This window comes from Rhea pennata, chromosome 2 (assembly GCF_028389875.1).
Source record: "Rhea pennata isolate bPtePen1 chromosome 2, bPtePen1.pri, whole genome shotgun sequence".
NCBI lineage: Eukaryota > Metazoa > Chordata > Aves > Rheiformes > Rheidae > Rhea > Rhea pennata.
The window spans coordinates 26242392-26256278 of record NC_084664.1 but is presented as its reverse complement, the minus strand read 5'-3'; the positions used below and the strand labels follow the sequence as shown (position 1 = coordinate 26256278).

Here is a 13887-nt window from a genome sequence, read left to right as displayed (position 1 = left end):
AGGCTTTGCCAGTTCACAGCAAAGCTTTAATATTGCCAATGAAATGTTTCAGTTCTCAGTCCATTAACAAATACATTGTTAATCTTCTTGCATGTTTTTTTTTCCTTGAAGGAAAAGTCTAATCAAAGCACTTCAGCTTTCTTGGTTTGCGTATGCTGAATCTTTGAGGTGGTGATGGTAGTTGCAAGCAAAGGCAGAGCTCTTTGCTAGTTTTCCATTTGATTTGTGGTCACTGATGCGGTGCAAAGAAATCTGTACGGGTGTGGTGGAGATCGTGATGGGTTCGGCTGGGATCCTCAGGGAGGAAAAGCGGAGAGAACGGGCCGGCATAAAACGAAATCGTAAATACAGAGCCTCTGCGTGGGCAGAGGGCGCGCAGACTGCGTGGAACACCTGACGGCCCGCTGAGCACCTCCGCGCGCCCCCGCCACCACGCTGGGAGCCAGCGCGATGTCACGCCGTCGGTTGCGGGCAGGCGTCGCCGCGCCGATGCCTGGCGCAGCCAGAGCGCCTCCCGCGGCGCGCCGCCATGCTGCGGCGCGGGGGAGGAGCCCGCCCGCCCTCCGCCGCGTGACCCGTTGCCACGGTAGCGGCGCGCGCGGCGGCCGAGGCGGGCGCCATGAGCAGAAAGAGGCTGCAGCAGCTGACGGACTCGCTGGTGCGGTCCGCCAGGCACTGTGAGTGCGCGGGGCGGCGGGGCACCCCCTGCCCTCCCCTGCCCCCGACCGGCAGCCCCTGTGTCGCGCTGCTCTTGCCTCGTCCTCCTTTGGGGTGCTCGTCCCCGCCCGTCCTGCTGTGCCCCCTCGGGAGCGGCTGGGATGGGGGGTGGGGGCAGATATGTCTTGGGCCGCTTCAGAAACCGATTACTGTCCTTCGTGGCTGGGTCCTGCGGCTTCCCTGGTCCTGCGGCTTATTTTTCGTAACTTGGGATGTGAAATCTTTTTGCCTGTGTTTTGATTGGGCAGTTAACAGAAAGGAGGTGGAATGTCTCATCAAGCTCTTCCACACTCTGGCGACCGAGTCGAGGGATCGGTTTGCTGCAGTTGGCTTAGATCGTAACATGTTCAGAAACATTCTGCATTGCACGTTTGGAATGACCGATGACATGATTATGGACAGAGGTGAGGGTTATAGGTTTAAAGGATTGTAAGGTTGCAGGTTTCTTTTTTTTTTTTTAATTTGGAGCAACAATTTTCAAACAGTGGTCTTAAAAACACTTCTTACAGATACATCGCAGGTCATCTGATACTGGCACCTTTTTTTTTTTTTTTTTTTTTTTTTTTTTGTTCCTGCAAGAATGCTGATTCCTTATTACTGACAAAATGCCTTTGATGGCTACAGAAAAAGTTGACAGAAGAAAAGTTACATGCAAGCAGTTGCTACATTAGTTCTAGGTTATTGCCCAGTTGCTAGCATGAGTTTAGTTGGTAGAGCCATGGAGAGCACGATTTGCAAATGGTATCCAAATGGTCCTTGTGGGGAGGGGGAAATCGGTATGCTGTTGACCAGAGGGAAGAATGGGAAGCTTTTGGAGGCCAGTAGATGAGTGTGCCTGAATAAAATACTGTCCTCTCGTCCATGTCAGTAGAGCAAAGGAAAAGTTAGGTATGGGTGCTGCTTGATACCAGAGAGGTATCTTTTTTTTCTTTATATGGAATAATTTGCCCTGCATCTCAGCTCACACTGTTGTACAAGGGAGAAGTGCAGGTGAGGTAGTTGTAGTGCTATCATGTGGCTGCCCTTATTCCAGTCATCCTTAGTGTCAGGACAGAAGAGGGCAGCATTGTGTCACCTTCCTTTTTTTTCTCCCATAATCCCACAGGGAGGTCTAGTCATTACTGCCAGTCCAAAGCTCTGTCCCAAACCCGAAGGTCCCAGAAAGGTGTTTTATTACTAGCTTCTGGAATAGAGGTACTGTGAACAGCACTGAAGGTACTGGTCAAACCGTAGAGCTAGATGAGAATAGAGAGCTAACATTATTGCTTTATATTGTCTTCAAAGATGCATAAAATACACGTATTTGCAGATGCTTTCGAAGTAGCACAAAATCTCTGACATAAAGGCTCTTTTCTAGCAGAGATTGTGGAGGAGGAGCATGAATCTGCCATCCCTTACAATCTGATGTCAAGAAGGGCCATCAGTTATTTCAGCTTTCTCCTTTCCTCTAGCAGAGGAAGTATTTAAATGAGAATGCCATTTTATGCAAATCAAGTATCTCTTGGAAAAAATGTTATAGAGACCCATCGTTAAAGATTATTGTAATGCTTACATACAAAAGGGGCTGATTTAAGACTGCAAAGGCAAATCTATTATTTTCCAGTTCCAGAATGTTTGGCTCCTATGTACACAGTATTTCAGCTTTCTGTGTACAGGGATTCCTGTAGCCAACTTACTAATTAACAATTTAGAATGTTAATTAGAAATTGATGTTGACTGATGGTTTTGCATTGTATCTTGGGTCCAAATTACTATGTCACAGGCTGTACTGATAATTAAGTTGTAAGGTTACATTTCCTATTACAGGAAAGAGAGAGGAAAAAAGACTTTGGTATGTGTAAGACAGAAGGTGGTTTTTCTTGGTATATTTAAAATAAATGTGCATTATTTGTAGGATTTCTTTCTCCAAGATTTTCTGATACAAAACCTAGTAATTAAAATCCTCTACCACATGCAAATATGCTGTAACATAGGCTATTTGGTTTATGCCTATATGAAAGCATACTTCCTGTAGCTGTATAAGCTAGGAAAGCAGCAGATCAAACAAAATGGCTTATCCCAGCAGGACTATGGAAGGGTAGATCAGTAGACTGAGAGGTGGGCTCCCTTTCATTATTATGGCTTAGAAGGATCCAGGAAGGATAATCATGCTTTGAAAGCAAAAAAATACCTTCAGACAAAAATGTGCTCATATTTTTGCTGAATTCAAGAAAATATTGCTTGTGTTTCCTTATTGCATAAAATATATCTGATATACTTCTCAGTATTCCGTGCTTTTGATAAAGACAACGACAGCTGCGTCAGTGTGGTAGAATGGGTGGAAGGCTTGTCAATATTTCTTCGGGGGACATTAGAAGAAAAGATTAAATGTAAGGTTTATCTGCACACTAGTATTTAGTAGGAATCATTGAACCTATATTAAATTGCACATCACTTTAATAATTAGTTTATTATTTTCCTCACTTGTAAGGTTTTTGGTAATTTATGAGTTTTCCTCTGTAGTTTAACGCCATGGAACTGAGTTCTGAAAAGGTTTCTCTGAGATTAATCTGTGTAAACTGCTGTTATCATAACTACAACCTTATTTTGTCACTGACAAAGCAAAGCTATCTTTGAACTGAAGCTTGTTCTGAGGTATATACTTTTGACAAAATATATCTTTCCGTATTGACACACACAACTTAGAAATACGTAGATGTAAGTTAAAGCTGTTGTTGGCTGAATAATACAATCTTCCTCAAGCCAACTAAGGCCAGTGCCAACATTCAGTCACTGGCATGATGAGGACACAGCAGCAGTTGCATTAATTCTAGCAGTTCCTCAGCTTGGAAGCATAGACTTAAAAGTTGTGAGTTGTTTGCAAGGTGATCATGAGAACATCCAGAGTAACGATGGAGAAAGATGATGGAGAAAAATTGCAAGAAGTCTAGAATTTTAAAAAGCAGCAAAAAAGTAAAGCATGGGGGTGGGGGACATGATGGAAAAAGGAGGATTACAGCATGTTGTCTCCATTGTTCCCTGGTTGCAGCATCAGCCATCCCTAATGCATGATATAAATGCATCATAAAGCATTGCACTGAAAGGTAGCTTGGGGTATCACACTCCTAGGATGTGTATTTGGAAAGAAACTCAGTACATCAGTATAACCACGAGCAATAAAATAGGCAGAATGTGCATTCTGCAGAGATAGGCAGAGGTAAGTGCTGAGGAATACAGGTGTGTAATGCAATAGCAGTGTCGTCTGTTATAAATAGTTAAAAATGCTTGCCAGAACAGTTTTTTTCAGTGTAGGCTTAGCCTTTGGCAAGAGAAAACCTCTGTGCTCCAAAACTGTCTAAAAAGTTATGTTTTTTTAAAAAAATGATTAAATTTAATGTGGTCATCAATTTGTGTTCCCAGGGAGGAAGAAACGAATAGAAATTATGAAGGCCTTCATACTAGAAGTGCTCTGTTACAGAGATTTTCTCTTTGCATTAAAGGATACTTTAGTTATCCTTTCTGTGCAAGCATAGCTCATTTTTCCTTTCCCTCTACTTTTCTAACTCAGCTTCTGAAATACCTGGACATATCTTGTAGGTTCAGAGTCCTTCGAATGTAAACATTTTATCTCACCCTTGGGAAATCAGGCTTCTAAAGTAGAACCTTCATTTATAATCTAAGTAACTACTCCTAAAAAAGCTAAGATCCGTAAGTCACTATATTCTCGGTAAACTTTTATTATATATCTGATCAGAAATAGGTTTTAACACAAAGGGTAAATAGCTAATAATTGACCGGTATCAAAATATGATATATATATTATATATGAATATTATATGCGGTGAATGTGACTGAAAACTTACTGTGTAAAACACAACTTATATTTTCTGTCTATAGCTAACAGCTTTAATGGTAAATGATACAATTTTCATGAAATTTTAATTAAGTTATCTTTTGAAAAGATTGCTTTGAAGTTTATGATCTGAATGGCGATGGATACATTTCACGAGAGGAAATGTTTCATATGCTGAAAAATAGCCTGCTCAAACAACCATCAGAAGAAGATCCTGATGAGGGAGTTAAGGACTTAGTGGAAATAACACTGAAGAAAATGGTAAGTAATTTCCCATTGTGATACTTGAGTGTCTTTCAAATATCTGTTAATTGAACCTTAGAGTATTTGTATGAGGTTTTTTTTTGTTTGTTTGTTTTTTTTTTTTTTTTTTTTTAAGTGCTTTACAGTGAGATTCTGAGTTGCAGAGCTGGTTATGTACTTCAGATAAACAAGCCTTCTAAGAAAAGACATAGATGTAATCCATACCTAGTGAGTCCCAGTCAGTATCCTAATATATAACTATTAGTTTATTATGATAATGTATTATAAACTTCATGCATATATTAGGATATGTATGTGCCTGTGTGTGCATACACACATGTATGCCCCATCAAAGCAAAAGCAGGTAATTCAAAAGAATAATCTGTATTCATTCCAGTGTTAGGCATCTTCAGTAACTTTATTATATAAACTTTTCAAGTATTTTATCAATTGACCATTAAAAGTATTTATGCAATTTATATGTTCTGTTAGAGTAATAACTTCAAGGGTTATTCATGTAAAACTTGTCTCAACATGATAAATCTACCCAAATTAGCCAGGGGCTGTGTTTCAACATTTTCATGGAGTCAAGAAACATTCTCTCTCCTCCTACTGCATTATTCAAAAATTTCTCTTCAATTCAGCTCTCCAATCTCCAATCTTTTTATTTAATCTCCTTTTTATTTCCCAAGCCCATCCCTTTTGCACACCCTTAGCTGACCTTTAGCTCTTACCCTTAGTGGACTCAGCCCTGTGAAGAATTATCTCCTGCAGAAAGCAAGTTATTGCTTGTTTTCTTTGAGGCACCTGCACCCTCAGCTTTCCTAGATTGCATCCAAAACAAACGCTATCATGTTCTAGGCAGCTGATAAATGAGCTGCTTAAGTCCAAGCTGGAGCTGTATCCACTAGACCTCATGAAATCCTCATATATGTAAGAACATATAATAAGTTGAACATGTGCCTGTATTGGTATTTCCTCAAGAGCTTGAGGAACCTCTGAAGAATGTCCAGTCCTGATTTGATTGCTGGACAGTTGTCTGAGTAGGATATTGCTGCTCATCTCAAATGACTAAATAACTACTAGTTAGATATCTAAAAAGGAATCTATGTGGAGCCCATCACTCAAAGAAGAAATTGGTTTTGAACAACTGTCTGTAGATACAATTGCATCATGATTAAACATATGTCCAATTCCATGAATAAAGAGAATTTTCATACTTAAAGAATATTTGTAAGGAATATGCTCATGCAGGGCTCCTCCCTGTACTGAGGAGTGTATAATGTAGAGCATACCAATTTCTCAGTTTCTCTTAAACATCAAGCAGCAGGCTTTCTTGTTCAGGACTCTCTCTACCTACATAGCAGCTTGCCTCTGCTTTTCTAGTCATTAGAACCTGTGCTCCCTGCATGTTATTTACCAGTTTTAACAGTTCATTGGCTTGATTTTCAAAACTTGGTTGGTCTTGAGCCTTGTAGACTGACCTTTTTCCCCCACCTCCATTTAACTTCACTTAAAGCCTTAATTTTACAGGGTTCAGAAAAGTTTGATGACTGTAACTTCACTCAGTATTTTAAGCTTCCATGTCCACAGAAATGGGACGTTTTCAAGTTGCAGAAATATTAAAAACAATAATTTTTCCCCAGAGGAATATTCTGCTGTGATTCTGCAGTAAGAATGAAGGGGGCTCGCTGGAATTAGTGTACGCCACTATCTCCCGTCTCATGAACTTGGTGCAGGTACATTCATGATGTAAAAACATATACAGGATATACCTTACAAACTTTTACCATTTTTTTTCCTACTTTTAAGTCCCCATTTCTATTTCAGTGTAATGGTGCTTGAGATATGGCCACACAATTCTCAGCTCAACCTCTTTCCAGCAGTAAGTTTTGCTTTCTGTGGAATTCTGTTAGCAAAGACATAAGAGACAGTTGTGCTTGTTCCACCATTTATGCCTTACATAGAACCAAAGTATACAGATGTCTGAGCAGAAACTGCTGGCCTAAAGTACATTCATACAGTCTACATTTAAACTAAGAATAGAATCCATGTAAATAACACTGTTTTTTTAAAAAATACTGCTACTTCAAGTAACCATACTTGCTAAAACATTTTTCTCCTTTTGCAGGACTATGATCATGATGGCAAGCTTTCTTTTTTGGACTTTGAAAAAGCTGTCAGAGATGAAAGTCTTCTCTTAGAAGCCTTTGGACCATGTTTGCCAGATATAAAGGTATATCAGCTTTGAGTTAAAAAGAATGTGCAAATAGCTTCTCTGTTATTGTTAAGGGGACATATAATTTTGGTATTGTCACTACATAGGGCCTCCTGAATTCAACTGATAAATTGTTCCAGCTGCAAGATTCGCATATGCTGAATTCACATCTACTTTTCATAAGCACAGATGGTTCTTTAAACAGTCAAAAACTGATACCAGAGGATATAAAAAGAACACAGTTATGCAGTACTGCTGTCCCAGGACAGCAATATAATGAATGATCCTAAATAAGCACCCCTTGAAAATAAGAAAAAATGGACCATTCTTTTGAAGTTTACCTGAAAGCTCTTTGAAAATGCAACTTTTATTTTTATTTCTTCACTGTCACTACTATCACCTCACTTTACAGCATCTTTAGGTAGACAGTGGTGTAACTTTCTGAAAAAAAACACCTTGACACTTCATCTCAGAGTGTGACATTGCCATCTTTAAATTCTGTCCAACTGGGCTTTATTTATTAGCAGTACATCTAGTTTGATTCTGAGGTAACCTTTTCTTGAAAGATGCTAATTTAGGACATGCTCATTTCCTCAATATTAAGTCAAATTGGTTAAAAATGAAGAGAGTTTTTCTGCTGTGTATGTATTAATTTTTCCTAATCCAACAACCATTACTCTCTTTGAACTGCATTTCAGTTCTAAATACTGTAAGTAGAGATGAAAAACAAAATTTCGAAATACACGCAGTGATTGATAGAAACAGTAAAGGCCTGAGAGACTGTTGAAAACAAGGCAAGTTTTCATTTGCTAGAAACCTACAGTTCGTGCCAGCTCCCCTGTCTAGCAGGCTGAAAGACAGGAAGAGAGTCTAGGACTTGCAAGCTATATGATCTCTAGTTCCCTGCAAAGCAGCTGTTTCCAAAATGTTATACTTCTCTTGGCAGACTGTCAAGACTTCGAGCAGTTTGGGAAATCCCAAGTTAAATACTACATTTTATTTTTTTTTTTCTTACTCTCTTTTTAATAGCAAATGAATAATTAGAAAATCTAAGTTTTCTGAACAAAATTAATGATTCTCTAATACGCACAGAGAAATTACTTACCTTCTGTCAAAGTTAGTGAGAAAGCTGGTATGTAGTTCAGGCAAATCATGCAACTATTCAGCTTGTTTCACACTTCCATTCTGTGTCCTCTATTCTGTAGCCCTACATGACTGGTCTCTAGTTTCATTATTAAAGGAGAAACTCTATTTACGTATCCTTCCAAGCCCCAAAAGTCACAAGCAGATTTCAGTTATGAGCTTTACATGAACAAAATCCAGCCAACTCTACAACTGAACAGCAAGAACATAGCCATTCTTGACATTTGACTTAAAGTATGTGCAAATATGTAAATTTAGGGTCCAAAACCCAAGTAATGCTTTTGAATGCTAATTTAATAATATTGGAATTAAGATATTCTTTAAGGACTTTATCTTCTTACAAGTTTCAGTTTAGCATCTGACTAACTTAAATCCTCTAATTACTGTTTGTTTTTGTTTTTTTTAAAACAGAGCAGTATGGCATTTGAACTGAAAACTTTCCAGGAAACTAATGAACTGTAGCTCCAGTTGATGAAATACTGTTGTAAGAATTCTTTTTCTTAATGATTCTTCCTGACATGGTAAAAGCAGGAATAACTCAAAACTTACTAAATTTTAATATTTCTTTACTGTAAAAGCTACTGAATAAACAGAGGTTGATTACATTTTATAAATACAGTTCTTTCATGAGAAGCACACAGGACAAGATTACAACAATTTTTTGTTCATTCCAGGAAAAAATACATACAGTTTTAATATGAAATTGATTTGAAATACAGTACAAAATATTTTATAATTTTTGACATTCCTAATATATTTTAAACTATCCTTTAAAGAAGACTGTAGAAAGATGCTGCCAGCAGTATCTATATTCTTCTTCTTTGCTTTACAAGTGGCTTTGTTGAACTATCCTTTGGCTTTTCCACACATGTTGAAACAGAATCTGCCACCTAGATTGAGGGAAAAAAAATCTATTCTAAGTAAACTGCAACTATTCCTTCTTTATGTTAATTTTAGAGTAAGGTCAGCTATCCAGTCTTTTGGTATTAGGAGGAACGTATCATTGTATTTACACTTGTATTAAAATTTCCTGTAGAAAAGCAGGGGGGAAACCACCAGACAGCATTAGACGCAAGATAAAGGATGTGAAACCCTCAGAAAATACAAGTCTGTTAGCAATACCAGTTTGTATTTTAAACTCACAAACTGAACTCAGAGATTCAGTGATGGGTATTACACATTTTATCACTTCTCTCAATACTAGAGGTGTTTCAAAGTAAAGTTTAGCACCCTTTTTAAGTCAATACGACCAGAGGTTTTTCCTTTCAAATCAGTCTAGTTAGTTCTAGTCAAGAAAACTCTTCTTAATGTAAGCACCAAGTTACATCAAGAATGTTTGACTTGTCAACTGATTCATTAACATACTCCACAAAAAGCTTGATACCCTGAAATGTATCAGCATAGTATTTGTAGTTCTGTATTCTTTTAATGTTATAGCAGATGTTCAGGCAAAATTACATTCAACTCTGACTTTTTCCCACCCCTTTCCAATCAAATCCAAGATATAAATACCACACTTGAGTCAGTAGGACTACCTGCAAGGTTATCATGCCTCCCCTCTGCGAAAAAAAAAAATGTCATTTACTAAGGACTGTTTAGGACCACACTCTGGTATTTTCAAAGCTGTAAGTACTAACATACTTTTGAAAATCAGGAATTACTTAAGAGGTATGGAGTAGAATGGCCTGAAATACTCTGCACGATAAAAGAGTTAAGTAGTCAGAGCACTAGTTTTAAGTTCCAAATAAACAAATAATACTGGACAAATGTTGAATTAAATTATATTAGGGTCTTTGTTTTTATGGATAACAAGCACAGAACATGTATGTCTGAAAGTGAAAAACACCGGAAGCTTCAGAAACTATACCTGTTTCAGTTTATTTCGAATTAATGTAGCTGAAGTATTCAATGAATCATCATCCATATCCACCTTAGGTACTTCCGGTAGCTGTGGACCAATAATGACTTCAGTACTCTCCATGTACGTTCCCATGAGGGCAAACTTGTTACCTTCCTCTCTCCTCCTCTTACGTTCTTGTAGATGAGTTGTACGAGGCATAAACCTGTCGATTCCATTATCGACTGGGACTGTTCTTTGCTGCATTGAAGAAATTGGTAGAGTAGGTCCTCCTGGTTGTACGTTTTGAGTTAAGGACATGCTTTGACCAAAGTACCCAGAAGTTTCAGCACAGTGACTGACATTCTGGGGAAGTATAAACTGGCTCTGATTATGACTCCCAGAAGGATATCCTTTGTTTTGTGGTACCATGTGAGAATTTGAAGAGCAAGGAGATGGATCCCAGGTACCAGCTGCATAGGATTCTGATGTAGTCCACTGACAGTCATGCTCTGATTTTTTTGAGATGATCTTTTTGGGCCCCTCTACTTTCTTTACAAGAAAGCGATCTTTGAAAGAAGAAAGGGTAGCTTTTTTTAATGTCATTGCTAGTTCTAATATATAAAAAAAACAATTTAACACGCAATAATTTTAGAAGCTTTACCAATATTTCATTTCCAGTCACCGTTCAGTCATTGCTTTTTCCTAAGTGTCACATTTCAAACTGAAGTTTTCCAGCCTAGTCTCTCTATTTATGAGGAAAGCCTGAGCAGAAGCATTTCAGCGGTTTTGAGAATATGATGAAAATATTTCTAATGTTCAAAATCACTTTTTTTTTTTTAACCTCCTGCTATGATTCCATGGATAGCCCGTGTTTTGAAACATCAGAAATCATGTTTTGTGATGTTAAAAATTAGTGATTTTAATACCCTTTAAGTATATTCTGATATAATTTTTAATTATATGATCATAAAAGCACAAGAAAGGAGAAGGCTGTGCTCTGCAATTGGTACATTTGTGAAGTATTTCATAACTTGCCCATACTTAAGTGCAGCCTGGGAACTTTGCAGTGTTGCAGCTCCACTCCCTGTAAACCCAGTCCATTTTCAACATTCCTCCCATGCCAATACGCAGGCTAGAGAAGTTTTTTGTTAAAAGCTTCTGGGTTTGGTCACCTTACTATACTTTTTCACTTTTGGTCGGCCTGAATAAGCTGGAACAAGGGTAAAAAGATGACCTCAAATTTCCTGACCAGTGCTGGAAATTTCTGGTAACATTTAGAGTAGAAAATGCAAAGGGAATGAAACAGTGAAGTATTAGAAGTTGTGCATTTTTTATTTTTGTATCAACCAAAACCTAAAAATTGCTTCAGAAGTATATAGTCCTCCAAATATTGAAAGATGTCTCTGGGAGCATATTTAAAATGAATCTTTAAAACAGTTGAATACAAAATACTTTCTTTTATCGTGGGTACTTTTAACCTACCCACCACAGAAATGGTATGTTAGATCTATAGGACATTAATTACAAACCTCTTTGATTTGTTGCTTTTGCTATATACTTTCTTCTATCCTGCAACTTCTCCCTAGTTTCTTGGACTGTTTCAAATTCTGGAGCATAGCACACATGTAGCAAGCTACCAAAGAAACTTCGTTCATCCATTTTTTTCTTGGCCACCCTGAAGGAAATTGAATTGTATTAGCAAAACTGAGACTGTCATTTCAACGCTTAAAATCTTAACAGATTACAAAGAGTTAGGGTGTAAAAGAGCAAGACAAGAAAAGGCAGACATTGCCCTGTACGGTACCTTGCACATTGCAGTTTTTGGAATTTTATAAGGTAAACTTCAGTAAACTGCTCTGCTGGATATTCATCGAGAGCATGATACTCATCAATGGCACCATACAATGCAAATTGTTCAACTAATTCCTTCATGACACCTAATGCGGGAACTCCTTGTATTAGTAAATAACGAGATTCCAAGTTGATAGTATAAACCTGAAAAAATACAACACATTATTTAAAGGGTTCGTGTTCTTTACTTTAGTACAAAAGTAACAATTACAAGAATTTTCTCTGCATTATCTGTTGCTTCTCAGACCCTCTTACTGAACACTCTGGGCTCTATTTACACTTTGGACTCTGGCAGAAGCAGTAAGCTAGGACCTTTGCAAAAAGATAGATGGAGTTTTCCGGGACCTCTTCATCACTGAGAGGCACTGAACTCGATCTGTTACTCCAGAGAGGACACGAATTTGAGTTGACACATTCTTCACCAGGTCATAAATTTTATTCAGTGAACAGAAGTACTCCAACTCTCTAGATTTTCTTGCAAGACTAAAAAGTAGCCAGTTAGTATGAGGCACTGTCAAAATAAAGAACAAATCTCATAAAATCTTTTTTGCTTATAAGGCAGAGAGACAATGCAAGCAAAGCAGGGAGAAAATATTGTGATTCCTTGGGGCATATCATGTGTGTACAGAGCTGTCCCTGCTAGCGTGATCAAACAGGATACTTTGAGAGACAAATACAATAAGCTGCTGAGAGCTGCAACATTTTCCCTAGCAAGTTAGTAGAAATTCCTTTCTACTTTGCATAATGACTGTAGCATAACAATACAGAAAGGAAAATCCAAGGAAAGCTCTTTGACAGCTCAGTCTATATGCAACAACCGGTTGTAACAAGCTTTTCTAAAAATCATTACGATTTTGTTAAAAAACATTTAGACTGCATGAGATGCACATCTTTTACAAAAGCCAGCAAATGCAGGACCAGAGGGAACCACTCAGGGAATCAGCTCTCAAAATGCCAATCATAAAAATGCACCCTCTACAAATATTGCAGAAATTGTTCTTGTCACAGCAGCTTATTCCTAGCCATTCTCTTTCCCAAGTCAGCCCTAGAGCACACCTGTACTGCACATAGTACGTTAACTGCACACACAGAGCAAATCCAGCATTCTTTCAAAACGCCCTTCTCTGAATCTTAGCAGGAGCTGCTGGGCACAGCTGCAGGAACACAACAGCCTTGTGCATGTAAGGAGTCCTGCGGAGTTCAGCGATGCTGCGTTCCCACCTGTGTTAGCTAATAACTGCAACATTCAGCTTCAGAAGTTTTTTTTACACTCAATTGCTTTTGTTTTGCATAAAACTGGGCTACTCATGGCACATGCATTTCTAACCGACTAATTTACAAGGTACAAGTTGGGGGTTACTAGTTTTATCAGACTCAAGTCTAGCAGCTCCTGCTAGCGCCTGCTGCTTTTGTGCATAAACAGGCAGCCCGCTAAGGCTACAAATCCTTCGGGGCAGGGGCCGCACGTACTGCACAGCCGCGTGCTCCAGGCGCCGCAGCCACTGGCGGGGCGGCAGCGCCGGGCCGTCAGCGCGCCGTAACTGCCCGCGCAGACGCTCTGCCTCAGGAATCGGAAATAAACTTCTCCGGGGAAGTTCGGACGAGGAAGGCAGCGGGAGCTGAGCCGAAAGAGCCGCTTCCCCTCCGCTGACGGACGCCAGCGACGCGGAGACCCGCCGCGCCCCGCAGACCCCACCGGAGCCGGACACAGCCCCCGCCGCCGCTCCCCACCCCCCGCGGCGGCCCCACCTTCACGGCGCGCGGCCTCCGCCCCTCGCGGTACTTGGCGCGCGACTCGCAGGCCCCCAGCTGCGCGTGATGCCGGCAAGCTTCCCCCAGCGCCCCGCCGGCTGCCGCCATCTTCCTATCGGCCACCGCGCCCTACGGAGGCAGCTCTAGCCGCTCCCCGAGAGAGCGGCCAATCAGACAGGACACCTGCCTTATTCTCATCGGCTCCGACTAGGAGGCGCGTGACGGCGTCGACGAGCCAGACAGAACGAGCTGCAGCCCTCGATAGAGGAGCCAATCCGAAGGAGGGACTTG

At 39.8% G+C, this 13887-nt stretch overlaps 2 protein-coding genes across 3 annotated transcripts; one reads left to right on the top strand and one right to left on the bottom strand.

The window, feature by feature from the left end:
• The first annotated feature begins 619 nt into the window (after positions 1 to 619).
• On the top strand, positions 620 to 8758 carry CLXN (calaxin). Its single transcript, XM_062567746.1, has 6 exons — positions 620 to 677; positions 966 to 1121; positions 2982 to 3086; positions 4659 to 4810; positions 6924 to 7028; positions 8565 to 8758. Exons 1-6 carry the CDS (start codon positions 620 to 622, stop codon positions 8613 to 8615), a joined length of 627 nt encoding a protein of 208 aa, XP_062423730.1. The 3' UTR covers positions 8616 to 8758.
• A 64-nt stretch (positions 8759 to 8822) lies between these two features.
• Positions 8823 to 13786, bottom strand: RBM48 (RNA binding motif protein 48). 2 transcript variants are annotated; one of them, XM_062567744.1, is made up of 5 exons: positions 13594 to 13786; positions 11798 to 11988; positions 11523 to 11668; positions 10021 to 10559; positions 8823 to 9043 (listed from the first exon to the last, which is right to left on the bottom strand). In XM_062567744.1, exons 1-5 carry the CDS (start codon positions 13702 to 13704, stop codon positions 8960 to 8962), a joined length of 1071 nt encoding a protein of 356 aa, XP_062423728.1. In that variant the 5' UTR covers positions 13705 to 13786; the 3' UTR covers positions 8823 to 8959. The 2 variants fall into 2 exon arrangements, with proteins under 2 accessions (XP_062423728.1, XP_062423729.1); XM_062567745.1 differs by lacking the exon at positions 13594 to 13786 and adding an exon at positions 13315 to 13485 and having other exon boundaries at positions 11798 to 12355.
• Between the last annotated feature and the right edge of the window lie 101 nt (positions 13787 to 13887).

Coding starts and splice junctions, on each gene's coding strand:
- CLXN (XM_062567746.1), top strand. CDS start 620: ATGAGCAGAAAGAGGCTGCAGCAGCTGACGGACTCGCTGGTGCGGTCC. Junction 3,087..4,658: donor ATTAGAAGAAAAGATTAAAT/GTAAGGTTTATC, acceptor TCTTTTGAAAAG/ATTGCTTTGAAGTTTATGAT. Junction 7,029..8,564: donor CATGTTTGCCAGATATAAAG/GTATATCAGCTT, acceptor TTTTTAAAACAG/AGCAGTATGGCATTTGAACT.
- RBM48 (XM_062567744.1), bottom strand. CDS start 13,704: ATGGCGGCAGCCGGCGGGGCGCTGGGGGAAGCTTGCCGGCATCACGCG. Junction 11,989..13,593: donor GGAGGCCGCGCGCCGTGAAG/GTGGGGCCGCCG, acceptor GTATTTTTTCAG/GTTTATACTATCAACTTGGA. Junction 9,044..10,020: donor TTCGAAATAAACTGAAACAG/GTATAGTTTCTG, acceptor CCCTCAATCTAG/GTGGCAGATTCTGTTTCAAC.